Source organism: Gymnogyps californianus, unplaced genomic scaffold (assembly GCF_018139145.2).
Source record: "Gymnogyps californianus isolate 813 unplaced genomic scaffold, ASM1813914v2 HiC_scaffold_37, whole genome shotgun sequence".
Lineage (NCBI taxonomy): Eukaryota > Metazoa > Chordata > Aves > Accipitriformes > Cathartidae > Gymnogyps > Gymnogyps californianus.
In genome coordinates this window covers 28,373-55,465 of record NW_026114257.1, presented here as the reverse complement: position 1 = coordinate 55,465, position 27,093 = coordinate 28,373, and the positions used below count along the sequence as shown (strand labels likewise).

The 27,093-nt window shown below is 41.7% G+C and overlaps 1 protein-coding gene across 2 annotated transcripts; it reads left to right on the top strand.

The window, feature by feature from the left end:
• Positions 1 to 207: 207 nt before the first annotated feature.
• LOC127028617 (AN1-type zinc finger protein 5-like) lies at positions 208 to 25,909 on the top strand. Of its 2 annotated transcripts, none has more exons than XM_050914339.1 (6): positions 208 to 249; positions 5,472 to 5,629; positions 6,039 to 6,150; positions 6,967 to 7,064; positions 24,407 to 24,532; positions 24,814 to 25,909. In XM_050914339.1, the coding sequence occupies exons 2-6, from the start codon at positions 5,479 to 5,481 to the stop codon at positions 24,960 to 24,962; spliced, it is 636 nt and encodes a 211-aa protein (XP_050770296.1). In that variant the 5' UTR covers positions 208 to 249; positions 5,472 to 5,478; the 3' UTR covers positions 24,963 to 25,909. The 2 variants fall into 2 exon arrangements, with proteins under 2 accessions (XP_050770296.1, XP_050770295.1); XM_050914338.1 differs by having other exon boundaries at positions 5,472 to 5,635.
• The last annotated feature ends 1,184 nt before the right edge of the window (positions 25,910 to 27,093 follow it).

Here is a 27,093-nt window from a genome sequence, read left to right as displayed (position 1 = left end):
TTCCTCTGCCCTTCTTCCTCAATTCTTTCTCTTTCTTGCACCTTCCTTTCGTTCTTCTCCTGCGCGTCTCGCGTCTCGTTCCGCGCTGCTGCCGCAGAAGAGAAACGGTGGTGGTGCCGCTAGCTTTGTGCCCCACGCCCTCTTGCCCTTCGCTCTCCCAGAAACAGTCCAGAGCCACCTGCAGCGCCTCCGACATCGGCCGTGGGGTTTCTCGCTCCGCTCCGCCCCCCCCCCCTCCTCCAGGAGCAGGTACGTGAGCGCTGAGGGGCGGCTGGGGGGGATGCGGGCTTGGTTTCTGAGAGCTGTTAGCGCGGTGGCGGTGTGCGCAGAGGAGCGGTGCGGGGGGCGCTTGGGCCTCCCCGCGATGTTTCCGCTGCCTTCTGCGAGGCGAGGGGTAGCAGGGCGTCCTCTCGTCTCCCCCGGTGGTCTCCTTCCTCTCCCTCTCTGACGCGGAGGGAGGCCGCGGGCCGGGCTGGTGCACACCCCACTCCCCCCTTAGTGGGGCAGACAAAGGGAGCGAGACAATGAGGCTTCCTCAGCCCTCGCTGGGAGAGGGGCGGTGGAGGGTGAGGGGAGCCGCGCGGTAGCCGGTGCCGAACATGATTCAGAGGTTTGTGGGAGGCCCCGGCGCGGCGGGGAGTGCCCCAGGCTCCACGTTTCCGGCTTGGCACCCCCTCCTATTTTTTTTTTCTTTGCTCCTTAGCTCGGCAGCCTCCGGGTCTTTTGTGTTTCTGTGTCCTGGGGGGGGGGGGGGGGGGGGCGGCGACTGAAACGTACCACTGAGCGCTTGACGGTGCCTCCCCTTTTGTCTGACTCATTGAGCTGGATTTAATTGTCATTGGGAAATGCCTGGTTTTGATCCGTGTTCTTCGTATTTACTTAGTCATTTTGCTTCACCTAGAACACTGTTAGAGAGGTGTATACCTGAAACATCCTTGCTATTTGTTTGGTTTTAGGTTTTTTTTTTTTGTGGTCCACTTCCTAGCTGAGGATATTCAGATAAATAAGTATTTATTTAACTAGCCAGTTTAGCCCCATCGCTGACTCAATTCCAAGGTTTTATTATTGATTTAAAATTAGTTTGCATTTGTATTCCCTTTATTATATTAAGTATTAGGATAACTTAAGTGCATTTTATTATGCACTTCACGCAGTGCATAAGTGTTAGGATTCAGTTGTAGTTTATTGGAAGTGCACTCTGTGCAAGACAGAGCTTATTTATATTGATCATCCAAATAATCTAAATATCTGCCGTTATTAAAGTTGACTATGCCTCAGCTCAGTTGTAATTTGGAACTAAAAAGATGTCTTAGTTATGAGACTTCATTAACTTTAATAATAATAATAAAGTATTTATGTTCCCCTTTTAGTTTAGCTGGGTAAACTTGCCAGTAACTATGAAGGTCAATGATGTAAATTACTGTTTGTGTTAACATGCTGAATAAAATAGCTCCTTTCTATATTGGGAGGTCAGGGTTAAACAGGGACATCTCTGAGGGTTAAGACTTCCTCCTTTTGGGGGTAGAAGAGATTTTTTTTTTTTTTTTTGCAAAGGTTTGGTTGTAACCACCTAACCAAAAGGTTGGGGAATGTATTTGTAAGGCTGTGAGAGAGTAATCATCTCTTAGGTCTCTGATCATGGCCAGTTGTTTTCTGTTCTTGCTGTGAAATAGAAATGAAAATGTCTATTTGAGATTACTACCTCATGATGCTGCATTTTCTTGATTGAATTTAAGTATCTGCGCTCCCTTTTCCTCTAGAAAAGAAGCTGTAGTCATGTTAATTGAATTTCATATTTTCCTCTTACAGTGGGTGTATGCTTGGCCGCTTCAGTTCCATGGGTTGTTGGAGTTGGCAGCCTTCAGAGATATAAATAGAAACTGATTTGAGAGGCCCCTGTTGACAAGGTTTTGTGTCTGAGCCTTGAGCTTAGCCTGTCACTCTGCAGCCTTGTGACAGGCAGAAGCTAATGCGCTCATGCATGTGACCCAACTTTCTGAGAAAAGTTCAGGAAAGCAGATATGTGATGGTATTGCTAGTTTTCCAGGGAAATAGAACTGAATATGTAAGGCCTTAGGTAGTTACTGATCTTAGAAAAGCTCATAGGGAAGAACTGGAGAAGTCTGTAACCTGTCTCTTCTGAAAACTTCACTTTCGCTGTTGGTTCAAAAGATTAAATGGCATATTTTAGTGTCCTGGTTAGTAGATCAAGTTCTAGAAAGTGTATTATAACATAGTCAGGTGATACATGGACCTTAAAGAGTGTGAAAAAGCACAGTTTCTTAAGCATTGGATAACAACTTGATCTGTCAATTAGGGGCATGTATTTCAAGTAGTGAAAGACTGTGATGACAAAGGAGCCATGAAGATACTTGTTTGTAATATGTTAATATCAGCATGTTGTGGTTTAACCCTAGCCAGCAACTAAGCACTGCACACTGCTCACCCCTCCCCTCTCCCAGTGGGATGGGGAGGAGGATCAGGGGGGAAAAAAAAAAAAGTAAAACTCGGGGGTTAAGAGCAGTTTAATAATTAAAGTAACTAATAAAAATATAATAATTGTAATGAAAAGGAATATAACCAAAAAAAGAGAGAAATTAGACCCAAGAAAAGACAAGTGATGCACAATGCAATTGCTCCCCACCTGCTGGCTGACTGCCTCAGCAGTGATCTGTTCCCCCTCCTGGCCAACTCCCCCCAGTTTATATACTGGGCATGATGTTCCATGGTATGGAATATACCTTTGGCTAGTTTGGGTCAGCTGCCCTGGCTATGCTCCCTCCCAGCTTCTTGCACACCTGCTTGCTGGCAGAGCATGGGAAACTGAAAAGTCCTTGGCTTAAGATAAGTGCTACTTAGCAACAACTAAAACATCAGAGTGTTCTCAACAGTATTCTCACACTAAATCCAAAACACAGCGCTACACCAGCTACTAAGAAGAAAATTAACTCTATCCAAGCTGAAACCAGGACAATAGACAAATGCTGCTGTCAATTATAGTTGTCATACTGTTGAGATATGGTTACAGCTTGTAGTGTGGCTTGAAGTTATAAAAAAATATTTCTTTATATATAGAGTCAATTAGCATTTGGTATGTTTGAGTTAGCATCAGCAGACAAATATCCCTTATTGTGGCTGCCCTTAAAGAGGAAGGCAGTAATCTAGAATTTTCACTAAAATGTCTCCAAGTGCCATAGGCAGTACTTCCACTAAATCTAAATTTTTGGAGGACAAGCGCAATATTCTTATGTCCTCAATTTGTAGTAGATTGCTTGATTACTATATTCCAGTTTTATTGCCATTGGGATCTAAGGATTTGGTTACTATATCAGTTTTTCTACTAGCCTTGTTTTGCAGAGCTTAACTACCAGTGAAGGTGAAGTATTTTTATTCCTAACTTTTGCAGTTGATGGCAGAGATGAGGGTTAGCATTATCTACCTTTGGGAGGTGCAGAAGTCTGCCTATATCTTTAAGACAAAAGATTTAACTGGCTTTTTTGAAATGTGTAGGCTGTGTAAATGAATGTGTTCAACAGTCTAAAATTGTTTTATTTTTCTTGGAAGAGTAAGATCTGGTCTAAGCTTATTCCAGAAATGCTTTTTGATAATCTGTTTTGAGGGCCTGTTGTACGCATGTTGTTGCCAGTTAATATTCAGTACTGGGCTTCGTATGCAATTTAAGCAGAGTTAGAGGTCTTGTTATGGAAACTTCTCCTAAAGATTTAAAATACAGTTTTAAAATGACTGCCCATACTTCAGTGACTTTTGTTCTGTTTAACAAATGTGTCGTGAAAGTACGAACTGCTAATAATGGGATTAGCATCAGAATGATGCAAGATCAACATTACTGAAAAAGTGGAGTTCTTTTTGGAGTTTGCAAAGATAAGCTATGCTAATTACCAGAATTGTTTAGTAGACCCAAACTTGGTCTTGCTTATTCTACCCATCTAACTGTGTGGTTGGTTTTTTTTTTCCTACCCTGTAAGTGCTCAGAGGTTGGTAATGAAGTTTTTGTTGGCTGTTGAATTCAATTTGGTCATAACCTGCACACACAGCTCAGTGTCTGACAAGTATATTACTTCTCAGTATTACTATGTATTGGGTTTGCGTGGCAAGGTTTTGGTAGCGGGGGGCCACAGGGGTGGCTTCTGTGAGAATCTGTTAGAAACTTCCCCTATGTCTGATAGAGACAATGCCAGCTGGCTCCAAGACGGACCCACGGCTGACCAAAGCTGAGCCAATCAGTGACAGTGGTAGCACCTCTGGGATAACATATTTAAGAAGGGGAAAAAAATGCTGCGCAACAACAGCTGGGAGAGAGGAGTGAGAATATGTGAGAGGAACAACTCTGCAGACACCAAGGTCAGGGAAGAAGGAGGGGGAGGAGGTGCTCCAGGTGCCGGAGCAGAGATTCCCCTGCAGCCCCTGGTGAAGACCATGGTGAGGCAGGTTGTCCCCCTGCAGCCCATGGAGGTCCACAGTGGAGCAGATATCCACCTGCAGCCCATGGAGGACCCCACACCAGAGCAGGTGGATGCGCCCGAAGGAGGCTGTGACCCTGTGGGAAGCCCTGTGCTGGAGCAGGCTCCTGGCAGGTCCTGTGACCCTGTGGAGAGAGAGGGGCCCATGCTGGAGCAGGTTTGCTGGCAGGACTTGTGACCCCGTGGGGGACCCACGCTGGAGCAGTCTGTTCCTGAAGGACTGCACTCCATGGAAAGGACCCATGCTGGAGCAGTTCATGAAGAACTGCAGCCTGTGGGAAGGACCCACATTGGAGAAGTTCATGGAGGACTGTCTCCCATGGGAGGGAGCAGGTGAAGAGTGTGAGGAGGCCCCCCCCCCCCCCCCCCCCCCCCCCCCCCCCCCCCCCCCCCCCGAGGAGGAAGGAGCGGCAGAGACAATGTGTGATGAACTGACAGCAACCCCCATTTCCTGTGCCACTCGGGGGGAGGAGGTGGAGAAATCAGGAGTGAAGTTGAGCCCAGGAAGAAGGGAGGGGTGGGGGGAAGCTGTTTTAAGATTTGGTTTTATTTCTCATCATCCTACTCTGGTTTGATTGGTAATAAATTAAATTAATTTCCCCAAGTCAAGTCTGGTTTGCCCATGATGGTAATTGGCAAGTGATCTCTCCCTGTCCTTATCTTGACCCATGAGCCTTTCATTATATTTTCTCCCCCTGTCCAGTTGAAGAGGGGGAGTGATAGAGCAGCTTTGGTGGGCACCTGGCATCCAGCCAAGGTCAACCCACTATGCTATGATAATGCTTTTTACCTCCCTTAGAAGTTCGTAACAATGTTACTTATCAATGCAATTGAAGTATTGAATTATATATTAACATCCATATAGCCATCTTTAAAAATGCTGATCCACTTTTTGTGGGCAAGGTAAGTAGACCTACTTTAATTCTATAACCCTGTAATTGATTTTGGTGAAATGCCGGTTCCTAATGCCATTCTTGGTTTTATTTACAGCATTGAAATGGCTCAGGAGACGAACCAGACCCCAGGGCCCATGCTGTGTAGTACAGGATGTGGATTTTATGGAAATCCTAGGACAAATGGGATGTGTTCCGTTTGCTACAAAGAGCATCTTCAGCGACAGCAGAATAGTGGTAGAATCAGCCCAATGGGTAAAGGTTTGAGTCTTTTTATTTTTTTTTGTCTTGAAAACATAATGTATAGGTGATGAGAGGAATCGCAGAATGTATTTCAGGAGATCTTCCGATAGCTGCATACTAAAACTATGAATATCAAAGGGAATAATACTTTAAATCACAGTAAAAATAAAAATGCATTTTTGTGTAATATATTCTGGCCCACTTGGTGTTGAACCTTAATTTGCAGTTCTACTTACCCTCTGTTGTAAGTGTGTTCTTCTGCAATCCCTGTATTTTGGTCATTAACGATATAGTCTGTCTTTTAATTAAGAAGATGCAGTAGAATGAGGAATGATTGGAAACGGTTCATAACTATGCAGAACTACTTAACTTGTGTTCTATACTTTGCTTATAATTAACGTCTCAAATTTCTGTTATATAGGGACAGCTAGTGGTTCAAACAGTCCTACCTCAGACTCTGCATCTGTACAGAGAGCAGACACTAACATAAACAACTGTGAAGGTACTGCTAGTAGCACATCTGAAAAATCAAGGTAAGATTATAGAATCATCTAGGTTGGAAAAGACCCTTAAGATCATTGAGTCCAACCGTGAACCTAACACTGCCAAGTCCACCACTAAACAGTGTCCCTAAGTGCCATGTCTACACAGTCTTTTAAATACTTCCAGGGATGGTGACTCAACCACTTCCCTGGGCAGCCTGTTCCAATGCTTGACAACCCTTTTGGTGAAGAAATTTTTCCTAATATCCAATCTAAACCTCCCCTGGTGCAACTTGAGGCTGTTTCATCTTGTCCTATCACTTTTTACTTGGGAGAAGAGACTGACACCCACCTCGCTACAACCTCCTTTCAGGTAGTTGTAGAAAGTGATAAGCATCCTTTTTTCCAGACTAAACAACTCCAGTTCCCTCAGCTGCTCCTCATAAGACTTGTGCTCTACACCTTCACCAGATGAAGGTATTATTTTGAGGTTTGAATGAACTGTGAGTGTATAGCAAGTTAAAGTAACATTGCCATAACCTTGCCCTATTACAGGCCCTATTACAGTGAGTTTCTGCAGAGGAAAAAGGGACACTGCACCTGACAGTGCTTTATGAATCTTTATAAATGAGAACTAATTAGTGTTTGGTGTTGGACTACTGCATTTACAAGGACACTTCTGGTTTATCTGGGGAAATATTTGCTACAGATTGCCTAGTTTCTTCTAGGGAAGAGAGATAGAAGTACAGGTCAGGAATGTGTATCGATAATAACTGATCAGGTAGTCTATTGATGGATTTTGACAGTTTAAGCTCTTATTATGAACTCAAAACTAATGTAATTACCCATTTCACTGTACATAAACAGAAACGTGCCTGTTGCCGCTTTGCCTGTAATGCAGCAAATGACAGAAATGAGCATTTCGAGAGAGGAAAAAGTATCACCGAAAACAGAGATTGAGCCAGGTATGTTTGCAGAGTAACACTGGGTACAACTGACTTAACAGAAGCTGACAATTTATTTACTTTCTCTTAAGTAGGCATATCCCTTTGTGGTGATGGTCTTGAGGAACTGTTAATTATGGATGCTTCTTGAGTATTAGTACCCTCAGAATCAAGAAAAATTACTAGTGCCAGAATATAGTAGATAATTTGACACTTGAGGAGCATTTTGGCTATCAAACCTTCATTTTTTAAAAGACACTTAAATTGTATCTGGGTGCAAGATGTTCAATTTTGAAGTCAGTGTTGATTCCTGTATGAAATCTAGCAGTACAGTTCCTGCTGACTCATGGCAATCAAGATGGTTTGTTGCATTTGAAGAACAGAGTTCTTAATAAATTCTATTCTACAGAAGAATGAGAGTGGGGGAGAAGGGAATACTTGATTTAAAATACTAACAAAGACTGTTAAAGGTTCTTGGACTAATTGAGTAATCAGTAGATATAACCAAAACATTGTTCTGTGGATATAGAATACTTATGGCATTAATTGCTTAGTGAGAATGTTCAATTTAAAAGTTTTACTCCTGTTCAGGAAGGTTGTAGCTGTAGCATTTAAACTTTGAAGTGTAAAGTATTTCTTGGTGAGAGGTGGGAGGGACTGCTTCCCTACCTATTAGTGAGTGATAGAATTCATGTTTTATATAGCAGTTTATTCAAATGGGTATCTTAACGTACTTGTTTGATATCTGTACTTGTTTGATATTAAAACTGCCAATAGGGATTTGTCATTTTGCCAACTGTAAAGGGCAATCTTCTGTTTCTGTTGACTCAATATCCATTTTCTCATAACAAGGCAACTAAATGGTAGTGTCACACAGCACTCTTTATTGATTAGAATGGGGGGGGGGGGGGGGAATCCCTAAAAGCAACTCAAGATGATAATCTTGCAGCTTGAAACTCAGAGTTGAAACCAGTCAAAGCTCTGTTAAAGCTCGTGTAGAGATCATTGGGAAAACTACCATGGAATTTAAATGTTTGGAAAAAAACTTCTATAACAAAATTGTCTTCCTTAGTACATATCCATAAATTCTTGAAACAGTCTTCAGCTGCTCTAAAAGTAGAAGTTCATCAAGTTGGGGGCAGATTTTAGCACAGAACAGTGTCCTTATACATGTCCTTATATACTATTCTTAGATTACAAAGGGTTTATTGGACATTTAAGATATACTAAGTGTTTGCTGTATTCACTAGTACATTGATCCTGTAAGTGTCTTGCAGTCAAGAAAAGCTGGCCTCAACTTTTTATAAATCCCTATTGTGTTTGGGCTAGTTCCATAGTTTTTTTTCTTTCTCTTTTCCAGTAGCATCCAATATGTGCTGTCTCTTGAGGAGGAGCTGAAACAATAGTAGAGTAGATAATTCATGTCACCTCATAACAACAAAGCTAATACTTTCTATGAGATGTAATTCTCTAAGATAATGCCTGTCATGATGTTGCTAATGAAAAGACTATTTAGTTTTATCTGTAGCCTCACCCTGGCAGTTGAATTTCATAACTATCTATCAGATGGTAGATCAGGAACAAACAATGTAGCCTTCAAGCAAAGTAGGTCTCTTTTTTTTAAATGTCTTCAGCACTATGAAGGCTCATTCTCTTCTGCAAGCCAGAAAGTTCTAAATAGTTAGGTCTGGACAATTGTCTTTAAGTCTGTGGACTAAAAGTATACTTTCTTGCTGTTGGGATTTAAGCATCTGATTCTAGAAAGTTCTGAAGTTGACAAAAATGAAGCTTAACAGGCTTGTTTTTTCTCTTGTTTTTCCCGGGTTGAGGTTGTAACCTGGATTCTCATTCAGAACAAATCAGGTCTGAAGGCAATTAATCATATCTTAGCATTTGAAGGAAGAAAGGCACGACAGATGTAACTGGCCTAGTTGGTTGTAATTTAGATGTCTAACATGCTATATTTTCTTGTAACTTGTAATTTCTTAGTTCAACTTTCTTGCTTGTTGTAGTTTTGTAATTGAATTGTGGCACGTGTTCAGTCCAGTTGCTTATCTGATGAACTGTTCACAAGTCAGTGAAATATAAAGACCTTTATATCAAAACTCCAATTCATAATTGGGCATTAGTTATATCATGCATTTTATAGGCTTTTGATATACTTCTACACTTTTTAATTAAGGATTGAATTCTAGTCCAGTCTTGAGCAAAGTCAGAATATACCTGAAGCTTTCTAGAGATATTGTTCATATTTGTGGGGTTTTTTCCACACTAATTTACAGGAATTAAATGCAAAAAACCTTATCTAATTCCTTTACTTTCCTTGTGTTGATTATTACATCAGAGCAATACCATTACCAAGTTGGTGAGGCATAGTAGAGGCCTTTAAGAAACCTGTTTTGTTTTAGCAGGTTTTTAAGTGGCAATAAAAGATCCATACAAGAGAGCTGACTTACATATTGAGCACTGAAACCAAACTGTTCTGAAAACAAGTATGTTTAAATAATCATATTGTATCAAGTCATAGCATATTTCTAGCATTTTTATTGCTTTTGTGGGTCACTACCTTTCTGAATGAGTCTTCCCGTCAGGTCTGTCAGTGTTTCCAGACTTAATTAGTATCAGCATGCATATCAAAAACTTTATTTTTCTTAACCCAGTAATAGCTTTGGTTTAGAGAGCAGTGTGGTGAGTTATCACTCTGAAGCCACAGCTGTGGAATAGTGCTGCCTGTAAAGAAAGTGAACTGGAACTTGAAATGCGTATGGTCTTGTGTAAAATAAGTGTTAAAAAATCTTCTCCAAATATTGTTAATTTACAGTCTTATTCTGTCCACATTGTAGGTTACCCTTTCCATTCCTGAAAGTTGACATTTAATGAAATTCATGAGATGATGGTTAGCTCACTTGTCTTTTGGCTCTGTACCAAGCCAATATGATGAGTTATTTTAATGTTAAATGCCACAGCTGTCCTACATGCAGGTTGAGACCCTGTTATGGGTTGCCCTCACTTATGTTATGGATAAAACCAGTAGCTATGATATATACAGTGTGTGTTGCAGATAATATTCTGAGTAAGATGCTGAATAGACAGCTATCTTATGAGATATTGAAGGTTCAAGATGATAAATAGATTATATTGCTTGGTTCTTGTTTTAATAACTGATTCTGATTTTTTTTCAAATATGGCTATAGTATTTAACTGTGGGTGCTATCTGTAGACAGTTCCTTTGTGGCTGTCAATAAAATCATCAGATATATCAACTTTGTCTTGTGTTCAAAATTATCTTCCTATTTCCCATGTCTGCTGTAGCTTGAGTAGATGTCCCTGATTGAAACAATTCTGAAATGGAACTAATAATCTCTTCTAAGTCTGGAAGCTGTCTACCTTGAAAAATAAGGCTGAGGACCCAACTGCTGGTCCTGTGCTTGTTGCCGATAGGCTGCTATTGTATCTTTTTGAGAGATGCGCAACAGACATCAAGTCTTGATGGTAACCAAATTAAACCATATTTCAGTGTGATACTTAAACAGGGGTATCTGTTATATTGATGTAAGAGTAAAAATATTCAGTGTGCCTGTTAGAGTTGGGCATGTGGGAGATTAGTTACATGCTGCAGAATAGTTTTATCCCAGTTCTTTGGCATCAAATTAAAAATGCAGTTTATTCTTTAGCCTCTTATCATGGGCACCTAGATCAGCATAGCAATTGCAGTTTCTGAAGAATAAAATATTTATTCTCAAGCTTGATAAAGCATAATAAATACTGTCCATCTTATTTTCAGTGACTCAAACTTTATATACAAGTCAATTGTGTTAATGTGCAGCGTAAGGATTACGTAATCTGTAGTATAGTTTTCAGTTCTGGTACTGCAGAAGTGCAGTATGTCTTTCTGATGACTTTTTGGGTGCTCTTTGTCTATTACCTTTATTCCTTCTTCTGTTTTAATTTTCCCAGTTCTTCCATGGTGGGAGTTGGGGATTACCTTCATGTAAAAGTAGTTAGAATGCTTAAAACAATTTTTTTTATGCTCTCGAGCATTTCACTCTTCACTGGCATGCTTACTGCTTCCTAGTACTGTGGAAGTCAATGCAGTTTGTTAAACTGCTAGGGTCCTATTTTGGATAATTTGTTTGGGTATAGAGGAAGCTTCCAAAAACCTTCTTGGTATTACTTTGGTAGCCCTTTCTGGTTGCTTTAAATATGGGGAGGTGTAGTGGGTTGACCTTGGCTGACTGCCAGATGTCCACCCAGCTGTTCTCTCACTCCTCAGCAGGACAGGGGAAGAAAATAAGATGGAAAAGCTTGTGGGTCGAGATAAGGACAGGGAGATCGCTTACCAATTACAGTCACAGGCAAAACAGACTCAACTGGGGGAAAATTAATTTATTGCCAATTAAAAAAATAGAGCGAGATGGTAAGAAACAAAGACAAAACTAAAAATGCCTTCCCCATGCTCCCTTCTTCCCAGGCTCAACTTCACTCCTTTATTCCAGACTCTTCTACCTCTTCCCTCTATTCTGAGTGATGCAGGGGGAATGGAAGGTTGCAGTCAGTTCATAACAGTTCCTCTCTGCTGTTCCTTCCTCCTCACACTTTTTCCCTGCTCCAGTATGGGTCCCTCCCACAGGATACAGTCTTTCATGAACTGCTCCAGCTGTATTGGTTTATGTAAGGAAAGCCACTGTCAGTTCTGAAAGTCTAGTTATTACAGTGGTTATGACTTTTTCAGAAGAAGTCTCACAGAGTCACTGTGGCTTTAATACTTTGGGGTCAGAGTAGCATTGTTCTTCCTGTTTGTAGGACCTTTCTGTGTATAGGTTGAACAGCTGTCATGCTGTGGCTTGTGGCTTCCAATCATCAGTGACCTTGCTGTTCCCCCTCTGTCTGTTTTAAAGATGCATCTTATTTTCAGACTGAGTGAAGTAAACCTTCCCAAATTTACAATGCAACACTTGTATTTGTGCTTTTTTTTCCAGGCACTTCTCGTACTAGGATTATGTTGGTCCTTATTCTAGCAGAATTATGATCATAGAATGGTTTGGGTTGGAAGGGACCTTTAAAGGTCATCTAGTCCAACCCCCCTGCAATGAGCAGGGACATCTTCAACTAGATCAGGTTGCTCAGAGCCTTGTCCAGCCTGACCTTGAATGTTTCCAGGGATGGGGCATCTACCACCTCTCTGGGCAACCTGTTCCAGTGTTTCATCACCCTCATCATAAAAAAATTTCTTCCTTATATCTAGTCTGAATCTACCCTCTATTAGTTTAAAACTGTTGCCCCTTGTCCTATCACAACAGGCCCTACTAAAAAGTCTCTCTCCAGCTTTCTTATAAGACCCCTTTAAGTATTGAAAGGCTGCAGTAAGGTCTCCCTGGAGCCTTCTCTTCTCCAGGCTAAACAACCCCAACTCTCTCAGCCTTTCCTCATAGGAGAGGTGTTCCAGCCCTCTGATCATCTTTGGCCCTCCTCTGGACCTGCTCCAACAGGTCCATGTCTTTCCTGTACTGAGGGCTCCAGAGCTAGATGCAGTTGTCGTGGACGAGTGATTTAGGATCCTTAAAGAATCTGTGAAAGTGCAACTTAATAGAGTTTGATGGCAAGGTTCACTCTATTACTTACTACATGGGAGAAACATACAAAGGAAAATCGAGTTAGAATCGATTTAGAATGATTTGCACAGAGATCGGAGATGCAAAAAGGTAAGGGAGACCCTCCCGTTGAGTCATGAGGTACAGAATGGACCCCCTTGCTTTCTAAACTCCTGATGGAGCTTAGGTGCGGCTATAGCCAAACTTAGTCTCAGACCTGGCCAACGGTTTATGGCTAAGAGATTCAAAGGGTAAGGAAAACCTCCCGTTGAGTCACGAGGTTCAGAACGGTCCCCCTTGCTTTCTAAACGCCTTCTCAGAGAGGAGTCTAGGTGTGGCTGGATCCAAACTTAGTCCCAGACTTGGTCAACGGTTTATGGCTAAAAGGGAATTATATGCACACAATCAATCCTTTATATCACTTAGTTAGGATTTCAAAGTTTAGCATGCTATTAATCACTTACCGATCCGTCCAGGTGTCCGGTGTTAGTTCGCTCCAAAGTTCGAGCCCTCGGTTTCCCAAAACAGACTCTCAGGCATCGAGTCTTATAGAAATAAATAATTTAATAGAGTGATACAGCAGCAGGGTCAGCTCGAGCTGGGTGCCCCCAAAGGGGAGGGGGCAGGGAGGAGAAGGAGAGGAAAGAAGGAAGGAAAAAGGAACCACGGAAGAGCCTGAACAAAGAAATCCCTGGGCAATTGAACCACGGAAGAGCCCGAACAAAGAAATCCCTGGGCAATTATACCCTTACAGACTATTCACCCGCCCCTCGCGCATTCTTCACACTCTCTCTGCGCATCTTCCACACACCCTTTGGTCCAATAGTGATTCTGGCCTGACACCTTCTGACTCCCTTATTGGATTCCTTCACTGTCTCCAGACAGGCCGTTTGTTGTCTTGTCGAGTTGCAGGTGCTGTTGACGGTTGTAGCCTTGAAGCCTCCTTATCTTCTGATTTACGCTGGCTCTGGAGGCCCCTGTTTTGACTAAGTAAGTACACGTTCAGTAAATCTAAGTGAAAATTTACAGCTTGCGACCCAAGATTTCAGCAAATCTAGCTACTCATGCTAGGTAAGTAAAGCTAAGCAAACAGCATACTAAATCACACAACATTATAACTCTAAGTGATTCATTCTATTTAAAACTTACTTATTTAAGCTAAACGACTAATATCTCTTAACATTGAGAGGCGTCCCTGCTCAAGGGGAGAGTTGCCTGGCGTGCAGTCCAGTTGCCGTCCAGGGAGAACTCAAATTGGGCTCATCCAACAATCTGTCGCTGGTAAAAGATCTCGTTGCTGGAGATCACCGCCATGCAGCCACGCTGCCTAGCAGGGAGAGCTCAAAGGCGGCTCACTTAGGCTGTCATATTTATGGGATAAAGTGGTTGGCTCGTAGTCAAATTGCATACAATGGGAGAGGTATGCACGAGACTCCTTGTACCCACAACTTTCACTGTGTTGCTCTGCTCCTTTGTGGGTTTCCTAGAGGAGTTCTTGGCCCAGCTACAGCTCAGGCCTTTACTTCCTTTGGAGCCTGTACCAAACTGCTGCTGGTTGGTTAAGGGGGGTCGAGTGCATCCGTCACAGCACCTCCCAGGATCGATATGATGTTCCCTTTAAGAGAAAAAGGTGCCCTGACTAACAGTGTGGATTGCATTCCTGAGGTAAATACCTTTGAGTCGGGGCTAGTGAAGGCAGGGTTGTAAATACCTTATTGAATAGCCAATTCTCTCAAATATTGCCCCCGCCCCCCCCCCCCCCCCCCCCCCCCCCATCTATATGCTTCCGTGTCACCATTCTGTCATTCCAATCAAATGGGTTTTCCATTTGCCCGAGTCCTTTTTAATCGTTGCGTCACCATTGAATGTTGGGAAACTGCTCCCAGACGCACCACTTCTTGGGGCTCAGTTGTACACTCTCCCCTACTTGGTCCCACACTCGCAGTAACCACTGTCCCATTTTCTCCCTGGAGTTCTGCCGATTATGAGTCTGCCACATTCTGCAGCTCAGCCTGAATGTAGTCCCGCGCTGATATTGTATGCTGTGGTGCCCCAGGGGGTCCTTTTGCTTTATTAATAACCAAGGGGCGCACAGGGATTGCTCTACTTGTTTTCATCCTTGGACCCTCCAGTCCATTCCTCAGCAGAGGAATCCCAGCTGCTGCTGTCCTCGTAATCACTGGGGTAACTGACTGCTCGATCCCTATGCCCCCATTGCCCAGTGTGGGCACTGTGACCCTTCCTCACTGTGTGTACTTAGATTTCCAGCATGTCCCCCTGTACCTGGGCTTCCAACCTATCCAAGCACCACTGGGTCTCCAAACTTTCGAGTTGCACTTGCCATTCCTTGTTTTTCTTTCGTTCATTTTCTAGGGTTTCCCACAGTTGCTGTAGGCAAGTTAACAATAACCAGATACTACAGAATATATTTATCAAAATCATTGCAAGAGATGCAGGTCTGGGTCTTCTGAAACATATTTTGAGTAGCTCTGGTCATGGGAAATCTCCATATTCATATTTTACAAAATGCATCACCATCTGGGCATTTTGGACTAAATCGTTAGAATACAGTTTTAAAAGTTTTTCAAAAGGTAGTCCCTTGTTACGGTCATGTAGGAAAAAGACACAGTGGTATCTGCAGGCTGTGGAGAGGGGATGCTTCAGTTGTGGACGTTTGCTGGTCTTGGAGAAACATGGGCCCTAGGGAACCAGTCACTTGAGTAAACACTTAGAAATGTTTCCTTGGCGTAGGGGTCTGCTGAAAAAAAAACAAGAAAGCTGTTCAGCGTCCATCTTCACATCTAGTCGAAGAGCATGTGTCTTCTCTGGTTTATTTCTGTCACGTTGTCAAATATACCATGCACGATCATATTAACGGTGGTGGTCAAGGCCCCTGCAAAGAGTACTTCTCCTCTCAGGTTTCCTGTTTTAATCGGGAATAGTGATCAGAACATTCTTTGTCTGGAGACAGGTCAATGGTGAACAGGGTATAGCCATGGGTGAACTCTTCCCTGTCAACCAGCAGGGAATGGTCTTTCATATGGCAGCCGATTGTCTGAACGAGCTGCATGTATAATCTCACACAGCAGCCATTCTCGAAATCAGGCTGCAGCAGTTTTGTTTGCGTTTGTTCACCATCCACAGAGGGCCACAAAATTTATATCATAATGTTTAAAGTTGTAAAGGTTCTTCACATAATTGCCACTAAAAGTGTCATTATCTACAAATTCAATCGCAACAAGCTTGGGTACCTGGCCCAGAAACAAATTTTCCTGGTTGCTGACATGACTGCTGGACGGTATGCTGAACACTTTCATGCCCACCCGGTCCACCAGCTATTTAGTGTTGGCCACAAGTAATGCCTCAGCATGCCCCAAAGGCACTCCAGGCACCACCCGCACCTTCTTCATAAACAGCTCTGGCTTATCAGTTGGTCCCCCAGCATAACGTCCAGCTGGCTGAAAATAGAGGCCAGTGGGTAATTCATGAGACCCACGGCCTCACCAGCTCTGAGGTTTGACCTTTCAGCTTTTACGGTCTTGCAGCCAAGTTACAGCAGAGTGTTGTTCAGATCTATGTAATCTTTCCCACTCCCAGCTATGAAAAAGTCCAGAGGTGCAGACTCTGCAATAGCCAAAAGTGGAGGTGCCTCAGTAAACAGGCTTTTCTCAATGCTGGTCTGTGTCAGGGACACTTCAAACAAATCCAGCTCAAATTTGGTACGTTCTTCTGAGCAGCCATGAATGGAAACCATCCGTTTTAAAATATATTTCTTTTTCTAGCGGTAACACAGGACCTCTTTCTCTGGGATTTCTGTTTCTTTTGCACGGTTTGGCCCGGCTTGTTCTTTTTCTTCTTCCTGTCCTGGTCAGACTGTTGTCTGGTGCCACACTTCCTTTGTCTTTTACAGGGGTGGGGCGGACCTTCCCTCTGGGGGCGTGACATGGCTCTCTTTCTTTTAAGGCTTTTTCTTTGAATATAAGCAAGTCCCGAGCCCTCCTCATTTGACAGCATTTCCAACTTGTCCACAACAACCTTGGAAACGTAGCCAAACACGTTTTTTGCAATATCTTGAGCAGTGCTTTTAATGTGTGGCGTAACAATTTCCAAACACCTTTTCAAAAGTGGGACGGCCTTTCTAAACAGGCTACAGACTATACCTCCAACGCCCACACCATACATCACAAGAATACATTGAAAACTACGGAGACCGTTGCCAGCCTGGGCTCTGTAATAATTCACGTACAAGGACGGGTCCCCATAATTTTTTACCACTACCATTTTGGTGTGCTTTCTTAAAATAGGCTTCTGGGGCTGAAGATGCAGCTTGACAATCACCTTCCCAAAGGAAAATGAGACGTGCTTGTTCTGGTCAGTCTTTATTTCAGTGCTGTTCATGTCTATGTGCTGGCAGTTTACCAGCAAGTAGTGTGGCTTATATGTCACCATAATGATCTCATCGTTATTACTGCCAGTCGGAACACAGCGCAATAAAGGAAGTGCAAAGTCCCTGACAAGCTGGTGCTCTACAAGGTGTCCTGGTCTTGGCTGGGACAGAGTTAAGTCTCTTCTTAGTAGCTGGTACAGTGCTGTGTTTTGGATTTAGTGTGAGAATACTGTTGATAACACTCTGATGTTTTAGTTGCTGCTAAGTAGCGCTTATCTTAAGCCAAGGACTTTTCAGTTTCCCACGCTCTGCCAGCAAGCAGGTGTGCAAGAAGCTGGGAGGGAGCATAGCCAGGACAGCTGACCTGAACTAGCCAAAGGGGTATTCCATACCATGGAATGTCATGCCCAGTATATAAACAGGGGGGGAGTTGGCTGGGAGGCGGAGAAAATTAACTCTGTCCCAGCCGAAACCAGGACAAAGGTCCATGTAGAGGTAGAGTGAGTTAAACCCTCCAGTGATGTCCACCACAGAGGGAAATTTCTTAGCAGCAGCCCCCAGAGAAGTCCCCAAAATATGTGCTAGATCCCCAGTTGTAGAAAAAAGTATAAGGCTTCTCATCCATTTTGAGCTTTCTTTTCCTTATGATGGGGTCATAGACCAGGCCCACTGCTGGAGAGTCGACAGCTGAAGCTTTGTTGTGGGGGTTAATAAGATGGTTCATGTGTTCCACTAACATGGGGAGGGATGGAGAATAGCCTTTCCGCAAAGTATACCGCCATGTCTTGCGCTGCAGCGCTATTTCAAAGATGGTGTCTTCATTGATGTTATTCCAGCTGTGTGTATTTCCAACACCCCACCTCCCACTTCCCAGAGAGCTCCAGGAGTCTCACCAGATGTATGGTGAAGTTCAAGCTGTTGTTTTGTGGGAAGATTTTGGTGCTAGCATTGCTGGGCAGCGTGATGTGGAAACCTCCGTCTGCCGTTCTTCTTTTTCCTCCTGCTCCACTTCCAGTCACTTGATGTCTTGGACTTGGGAGACTTCTATCCAACTGCTAAATTTCTGGGGCCAGCCACGGCACTTCACCAGCAGCTGTTTGCTGCTTCTATTCCCTTCTGCAGAAATGATCTTCTCAATTTTGTAGATTCTGTCCTTGTCAGCATTCACTTTTTGAAGTTCTTCAGGGTAAAATGTCCCCTTGATTGCTTTGCAACCATAGTATATTAAGCGGTGCACAGGTATCTGTCCCCTTCTCACAATTTCAGCTACTATGAAAATTCCATCTGTGAACCTCTGCTCATAACCTTTCTCAGATCTCGCTTTTGTTCTGGACACCCTGATGTGGTCTCCTTTTTTGAGCAGAGGTGCAGATTCTTTCATTTTAAGCACACCTGCATATACAGTTTTCCAAACCCTTGCAGAGTTTGAAGGGTTCACATCCACATGCCTGGCTCTGATAGTTCTGTGGAAGGTATGGTTATAGCTTTTTATAAACTCTGATAACACATCAGTGTAGCGAAAAGTGGTGTGTGCTGTAAAATATCTCCACATCTTGGGTTTGAGTGTTCTGTTAAAACACTCTATGATGGAGGCTTTTACTTCGTTATTAGTAACAAAATGGTGAACATTACACTGCTTTAAAAGCTTGTTTAAAGGCTGGTTTAAAAATTCTTTTCCCTGGTCAGTCTATAATTTCTGAGGCTTGCACCCCCTGCTAAAAATTATTTTTAAAGCCCTGGCTATTTCAGAACCTGTTTTGTCTTTTAGACCAATGGCCCAGGCAGGCTTGGACAATATGTCTGTCACCATTAAGATGTACTTAACGCCATCATTGTTTCTGGAAAACTGTTGTATATCCACCAAGTCTGCCTGCCATTGTACATCCACCTGTGCCACAATCACCCTGTTTCTTTTAAAATGCTTTCTTGCAGCCTTGTGTAAGCTGTAAGCATCCTTGCTTGCAAGCCAGGTTGCCACTTGGCTTCTGTTCAGATTGGCAATTCACCTTTTAGCAGCTTCAAAAAGGGGATTTGTACCTGTAGCGGTCACGGTCATGACCTATGAGGGTTACCCGACCCGCAGGTGTGTAAAGATTGTGACCATGGGGTTCTCTGGATTCTGCAAGGAACACACAAGGATACAGAGGTCTGGGTTTCTGAGACTTTCTTTATTACAAATTGCTACAAAACTACTATTAGTAAAAACATATATATACACGCATATATACTGCAAGTCACTACAAAATTACCACTAGGAAAGCAAGTGTGTGTGTGTATGTATATATATTACAAGAGTGAAGCAAGTATATACTTATGGACCTTTACCTGTGCGTGCCTATACATATTTTATGTGAGGTGTTACCAGTGCGACACTCACCAAACCGCTCCCAGAAGTGGGGCTAATGGACGACGGAAAAAGTCTCACTTCAAAGATGATCCGCGTCACAGAGTCTGGAGTCAGCCAGGCGTCCCCAGCGAGGGTCTGGTCTGTCTGAGAGATCTCATGCAGAGAGGCTCTTGCAGAGAAGCTCATTTTGGGTAGGTAGGTAGCGAGTTACTTTTTATACCTTTTTAGTGTAGATACGTAAGTGGGTGTAGGACATCAGTTCCCAGAATAGTTGTTGCTGACTCCTGTTTTCCTGGAAGGTCACAGTTTCTTTGTCCTGCCACCCATCAAGGTTTCTTTGTCCTGCCAAATACTCCCCATCAAGGAAGTTTCCTCTGAGCTTATCAGGGATGTCTCAGGGCTCTGGTTAAGGAGATATCCTTCTTTGTCAGTATGTTTACTGGGAACACAGCAGTACTCCAGGTGGATTCTAACAAGAGTGGAGTAGAGGGGCAGAATCACCTCCCTCGACCTGCTGGCCACGCTTCTTTTGATGCAGCCCAGGATACAATTGGCTCTCTGGGCTGCAAGCACACGTTGCCAGCTCATGTCCAATTTTTCATCCACCAGTATCCCCAAGTTGTCCTCCTCGGGGCTGCTCTCAATCCCTTCATCCCCCAGCCTATATTGATACTGGGGGTTTCCCTGACCCAGGTGCAGGACCTTGCACTTGGCCTTGTTGAACCTCATGAGGTTCACATGGGCCTACTTCTTGAGCTTGTCCAGGTCCCTCTGAATGGCATCCCCTGTGCCTGTGATGTTGTTCCTGATGGTACTGCATTTTACAATGCCTGTGGTTAACTTATTGTTGTCTTACTTTATTAATAAATTAAAAAGTCATGCCCGGTTCTGAAAACTTCTTTTGCTCCCAAGTTCTTCAACCTTGTAGCAGGAGAATTGGTCTCGTAAAATTAAAATGAAACAAACCTCATCTGGTAACCTGAGCCAATGATTGGCAAGAGAAATAACCATGATGATGGAGAGGGCTACGTGCCAAGAGGAACTCTGTTAAGGTGATAAAACATGTTCTGGTGGTAAAAGGCTTTGCTTCATATGAATAGGGTTATTGGTACTGAGGAAGCAGGTCTGCAGGTAACAGTAACAACCATTTTCCTACCATTGCTTCAGCTTTTGTCTAGTGACTTATTCCATAGCAATCACTTAGAGTACTTTGCCTGATGATTAACATAGTATGATTTCTGGCATAAAATGAATTTAATATATTGAGGAATGGCATTGTAGTTGCCCAGTTAGATTTGGCTTGTATGCTAGAGGGAGCCTTTTGTGACAAGCAGTTGTCAGGGTAATATCTGATTAATTTGGCTCCTAATGTCATGCCAGAACAACTAAAAATTATAATATTTCATTTGAGCTACAGTTTGATGAAAAAGGGGTTTTTGTTCTGATGTGTGTCCCTGTTCTAGCTGTTAATCAGAAGCTACTTTGAGGACTTCATTATTAAAACTCATTATTAGATCTAACTCTGCTGCAATAAAAGTGGGAGGATACCTCCTTTCTGCAGGTGTTATCTGTGTAGAGTAATAAATTGAACACTTTAATTCTGATTTAGGAGGCCCTGCACCATTTCCTTGTCTTGGGACCTTTTAGTTGCCCATTTCTGCACATTACCTGCTTTTCCTTTTTGGAATGTATTTTAGTTGTGGGGGAAGGATCCTGTTCAGCAGCTCTTTTGGGAAATAGACCTTTGCACTTAGGATATTATTATTGCTTTATAATTCCCATGTTGCTGGTTGTGGCAGTGAATGCTTGTCAGTTTATATGGAGGAGGAAGTACATTTGTAGTAGTTGGTAACGTTTTCCTTTAGATGGATTTGTTTTTAATCTTTGTTTTGTGACACAGAATGATCTACTAGACTATCTCTTTGCCTTGATGGTTCAGTGAGCTCAGATCAGGTCACTGCTGCACTTGCACCGCTTCTTGTGAGATTCGTCCTCCATTGGTTCAGGTGGTTCCTGCTATAGTAATTCCTATAACATGCAACTCAAATCATGGGTTACAACAGTTTAAAGGTATATCCACTACAATCTCTACCCTTGGTCCCTTTGTACCAGGCCATAGGGTTTAACATTGCAATGAACTCCTCCCCTTGCCCCTGCTCTGACTTGGATTTATCCACGGACCACAGTCCCTTAGGGGTGTACCTGCTCCAAGTGGAGCTTTATCTATGAGCCACAGTCTCTTCAGGGTATACCTGCTGCGGCACAGACTTATCCACAGCCACAGTCGCTTTGAGGTGCACCTGCTCCAGCGTGGCCTTACCCATAGCCACAGTCCCTTCAGGAGTGTACCTGCTGTGTTGCAGACTTATCCACAGCCACAGATGCTTCAAGGTGTACCTTCTCCAGTGCGGACTTATCCTTGGGCCACAATCCCTTCAGAGGTATACCTGCTTTGGCACGGACATATCCATGGCCACAGATGCTTTTGGGTGTCCTGCTTCCACGTGGACTCATCCACAGGTCACAGTCCCTTTGACTTGAGTTCACACTGGAGTTCCAGCCTGTCCAGTACAGCAGCACAGGAACAGCAGCAATGCCCTGGCCATCTGCCAGCCCATGTGCATGGCCATTGCCATTATCAAAATGTTCCCAGGCACAGCAGAGTAAGATGATAAGTAGTACAGCAAGCAGCAAAAGCAAAAAGCAGCCGCTGATGAGCACTAGACTCTAATACACAGTAAGGCAAGCAAGCCCCATAGCAAGCACAGGAGCCTGCTGATTAATAGCTAAACAGCAATAACAGCTATAAATTTGATCTAGCACATTCCAATCAAATATGTCGTTATCTTGAACCCTTCGAGCCCCACATTGGGTGCCAAAAAGGCCTGTTGTGATTTAACCCTGGTAGGCAGCTAAGCAGCACACAGCTGCTTGCTCACTCCCCCAGAGTGGGATGGGGGAGAGAATTGGAAGGTTCCCTTTTTCCATCTGCTATGGCTTACAACTAGCATTTAACTTTAAACAGACTGGCAATATAACAAATCTAAAAGGAGCTTGACCATGCTTCTTGGTTTGGGAGATGTTTAGTCAATTTCTTAATGCCATAGCTAATGCCTGTCAGCTAAGGTGTGTGGTATCCAACAGGCTTACACTGTGGTGTCAGTGTTTTTAACCTGATTTTTTTGGTCACAGGCTCTCAACTAGATTATCTGATACTGAACACTACTTTCCTTGGGTTTTAAAGACAAGTTTAAAGGATTATATCTATTCATCTAGAAAATATTAATTATCAAGACAAAAGAATTGTTATCTTTAAAAAAAAAAAAAAGCAGCTGCAGAAACTACTCTGAAAAGTATTAATAGCAGTAATGATTGTAGTGCTGTACCTTTGCTTTTTACCAATAGCATGCTTAAATATGGAAAAATTATTATATATCCAAGATTGGATGGTATTGTTATCCTCAGACTTAGCAAAATAGTGTTGACGCTGAACTCATCACACTTTCTAGAAAAATCTATAGAATATGTCAAAAAAAGTTAAAGAGTTTGAGTTGTTCCTTAGGACTGTTACGGTTATAATATTGTATAAGAAAATACTGTTTTCCTGTATAAAACTTTTTGGGTACGAGCACTGAAAATTCCTTGTTACCTCTGAAAGTTTGTCACTTCTGAATCTTGTTTACAATCTGGAATATGAACTACTGACTGGAGGCTCTCTTTGTTAACTTCTACAGTGAATTGTGAAATGGGGCTTGGATCTGTGAGGCTTTGTGTTAGTAGTAATAGGCATATGAACATAATACAAATAAAATTTTAAAAGAGCAGGTATTAATAGTAAAGATAATTTAACTATAAGGGGTTCATGTTCACTTTTTATAGAATGCAGTGCTTACTGATCCAAAAGGTTCTTCAACTAAGAAATCCTATTTGTGTGCATAAAGTTGGTTACAAATGAGTCCTTTAAGCCTATGTTCTCAATCATTAATTCTGGAGTGTATTTTATAGTTTGCTCGTTATCTTTTAAAACAATAGATATAATCATACAACTGAGTGTCCAGGAAAACTGAACAGGAACAAACTCCTTGGGTTGTATGTGTTAGTTTGTATACAAACATACCTCCCTTGACTTTCCTCTGCACTAATTTGAGTATAAAAAGGATTTTAAAAACAACTGATGAAAAATTAATTTTTCAAGGAAAACTAACAGATCCACAGAAGTTCACAGAAGGACCCATTTTTATCCTGCAGAGAACTTGAGTAAAATGTGACAAGTTTGACCAAAAGCGTTCATGACAAAGGCAATTGAAAAATAAGTCATTTTGACTCTACCTGCTTGATCATTAAGGTTGAATATAGTACAAGGATACAGATATCCAATGTAAATATGTACTTTTTTTTCTTTACTGAAAAAAGTGTCTGAAACAAGGGCTCTTTTGAGCTGTGTGGTTTGTAGTAGTATGCTTGATGTATCACAGAATCAGTGGTTTGAAGCTCAAGAATGTTAGCTGTTGTTCTGGTTGACTCTGAGGTTTTAGATCATCTGACTTGGCAAGTATAGTGGCAGAGTAACTTGGTACAATGACAAAAAAGCATTACTGTAAATGTCATTTGTTTCTAAAATATGTTCCTATTGACTATTTTCCACAAGTATCCCCTCTGTTCAACAACTTTAACTGTGACAATATTGTTATTGTCTTGGATTAATTTAAACTAGATCATATGACTTTTAATGTTGTGTGTACATGGAACTTCTGGAGTGCTTTCCAAGCTTTTACACCTATATGGGTGTATACAGGTGATAACGCTAGGTATCCTGTATTTTCTAGATGATGGAAAAGTGGGGAAAACTTGATCATTTTCTGTAGGTATTCTATTAACTTCCCTCTTATCTCTATTCTACTTAGTACTTCAGACAATAAACTTCAGGGTCTTAGTAGAGGGGAATTAACTGTTAATAAATACAAGCATGCTACTGAGTAGCTAGTGAAGTCAAGAAAAGGAAAAAATTAACCTTTATTTCTTTTGCTTGCTTTAACAGTTGTTACTCAACCAAGCCCATCAGTTTCTCAACCTAGTACTTCACAGAGTGAAGAGAAAGCTTCTGAACTGCCTAAACCAAAGAAGAACAGATGTTTCATGTGCAGAAAGAAGGTTGGCCTTACAGGTATGAGAGCACTTTGTCAATATTGAACAGATCTATATGATTAGTTGCCTCTTACTAGATTAAATTTGTTGAAATATCTGTAGCCATTAAACTTGCTTGCTGTTTCAAAATCCATAATGTTAGATCCCTTAATAGAGCTGATATTTGGAAATATTCATTTCACTTATTCTGTTCGTTAAAGTAGATACACATACCCCCTTTGTACTGACTAAGCCCTTAATTTATAGCTTGCTTAAGTCTGAAGCTTCCTAGTGATGTTGCTCTTCCTTTTCTTTGTACAGGATTTGATTGCCGATGTGGAAACTTATTTTGTGGACTTCATCGTTATTCTGACAAGCATAACTGCCCATATGATTACAAAGCAGAAGCTGCAGCAAAAATCAGGAAAGAGAATCCAGTTGTGGTGGCTGAAAAAATCCAGAGAATATAAACTAGCCTACTTGTGAAAAGACTGACTTTTATTTGTTTTATTTTAATATATCCTAGGAAAGCATTAAAGAGCAGATGCATGGCCATTTTCCTTTGTTCTCCAAAGTTTTAATTTTAGCCTTGTCTGTCTTGATATTTCAGAATGTTTGGGTGTTTGTTACAGGCAGAATTGAATAGATACAGCCCTTGAAAATGTATATGCTCTCCTCAGAATATGATTAGATGATCAGAACCTGCACAGGAATACACATGCACAGAGGACAGGCTCTAGTTCACATGCCAAACAGATGTATACTATCTGCGTGTTTGCAGCAGATCTGTCTTTTGAGATGTTCAAGGTGTATAACACTAGCCAAAGACTATGTGCCTGTTAGGGAGAAGGATATGTCAGAAAGGTTGGCGGTCTACTTCTATCATTTAAAATCTTGTTCTACTTTTAGTTTCCACACTCCATTGTTTTCCAGCAGAATGTAAGCCATGTAGAGGGCTCTACCTTCCAGTAAGATGAGTGTTGGTGCCATATTTAATAAGTTATTTAATAATTGCAGTGGGAAAAATGGAAAAAATCAGATATGTATGAAAAGAAAACTATTTTGGAACAGATTACATTAACTTTAGAATCATGAAAATATTTTCCCAAAGGAAATGTCCTGTTAGAAACTTAAGAACTGGCCTGCAACAGTTGTCTGCTTTTCCTTGCATAGCTAAAAATGTTGTGTAGCACAATATTGTGCTAAGATTGACTTACAAAACAAGCACTACATATGTGTGGGTTTTTTAGACGTACCACAGCAGCTCTATCAAGTGACACATGCATCTGTGTAAGTTGCAGAAGTATTTGAGCAGTTTATTATTCATGTACTTCTTAAATTCAGTGTGTTCTGGGCTCAAAAGAATATTAGGAGCTTTTTTAAATTAAAAAAAAAAGTTTTAAATGTAACAATTGCACATGCAACAATTGTTGGGTATGGAAAACCATACCCAACATGACTCCTGTAGACTTAAGTGGGAGCTGGAACCACTCTTGGAGGGCTGCTTTATCATTTTTAATTGTACTTGGGTGTAGGACTGTAGTGTTCTTGGGTGTATTGCATGGGCTCTGTTATCTACAGCTTTGTATAATAACTAGAAAGGGCAGTATAGTTCACTGATGCTTGTCTGGTAATATCACTTCTGTATTATAATGGAAGGGTTTTTTTGTGATGTATGAAACTTGTGGGGTTTTTTTATATAATCAAATATAGTGTAGACTAGTGTTGTAGTAATGCCTCTTCTCATCTGTAAATAGTTGTGTATGTACACAAGATGCTACTTCTGACTTTTATTGCAGTGTTCAGTCTTAGTTTTTTAGTTCACTATTAGAAGCATCAGGCTTTTGCTTTAACTTTGTTCTTTCAATTTAGTTATCAGATATGCAAACACGTACAGATAGTTCATACTTGGATATTGCACATAATCACACTATCCAGCATCTATGCTCTGTTGTATTATGTAAATAATAAAAATCATGTACAGAAGGAAATACTTTTTGTGATAGTTCATTGGTTTTAGTTACTGCTGTAACTTGAAAGTGGCCCTGTGGAGGTTGGGGTACAAAGCTAATACTAGGTTTGTATAGATTTTTTTTTTTTTTTTTTTTTTTTTGCTTAAACCTGTCTGTCTAACCTCCTTATTTCTTATTTTGACATACTGAGTTGTTTAAGAAGACTTGTTGAGGTCAGAGAAGCATGAACAGCTGGAATACAGGTAACTACTTGATGACCAGACAAAGATGTCAGCAAACAACGTGCTTAAAGGGAATGAAGGAAATATTAGCAGTGAACTTTAAATGTTTGTGGTTTGTTGTGGGTTGTTTTTTTTTTTTTTTTTTCCTTTCGGCTACAAAAGTTATTTCCAGTGGATCTGTTTTAATACAGCCAGTATACTGACTACATTGTTTTGTTCAAATCTTCACCAGCAGGCCTGGGCAGAGTTGTCAGGGTTTGTATCCAAATATGGATGTCACATACGCCAGACATACCCTTCCCAAGGAGAAACAAAAGTACGGAGCACACAGCACATGTTGACTTGGAAGAAGCTATCTTCACTGCTGAATAATACATAAAAATTGTTTGTATCAGAAATGTATAATG

What these genes read in the sequence shown, in the direction of transcription:
- LOC127028617 (XM_050914338.1), top strand. Translation starts at nt 5,479, where the DNA reads ATGGCTCAGGAGACGAACCAGACCCCAGGGCCCATGCTGTGTAGTACA. An exon ending in AGCACATCTGAAAAATCAAG is followed by an intron (nt 6,151 to 6,966) that starts GTAAGATTATAG and finishes GTACATAAACAG; the next exon opens with AAACGTGCCTGTTGCCGCTT. An exon ending in GAAAACAGAGATTGAGCCAG is followed by an intron (nt 7,065 to 24,406) that starts GTATGTTTGCAG and finishes TTGCTTTAACAG; the next exon opens with TTGTTACTCAACCAAGCCCA.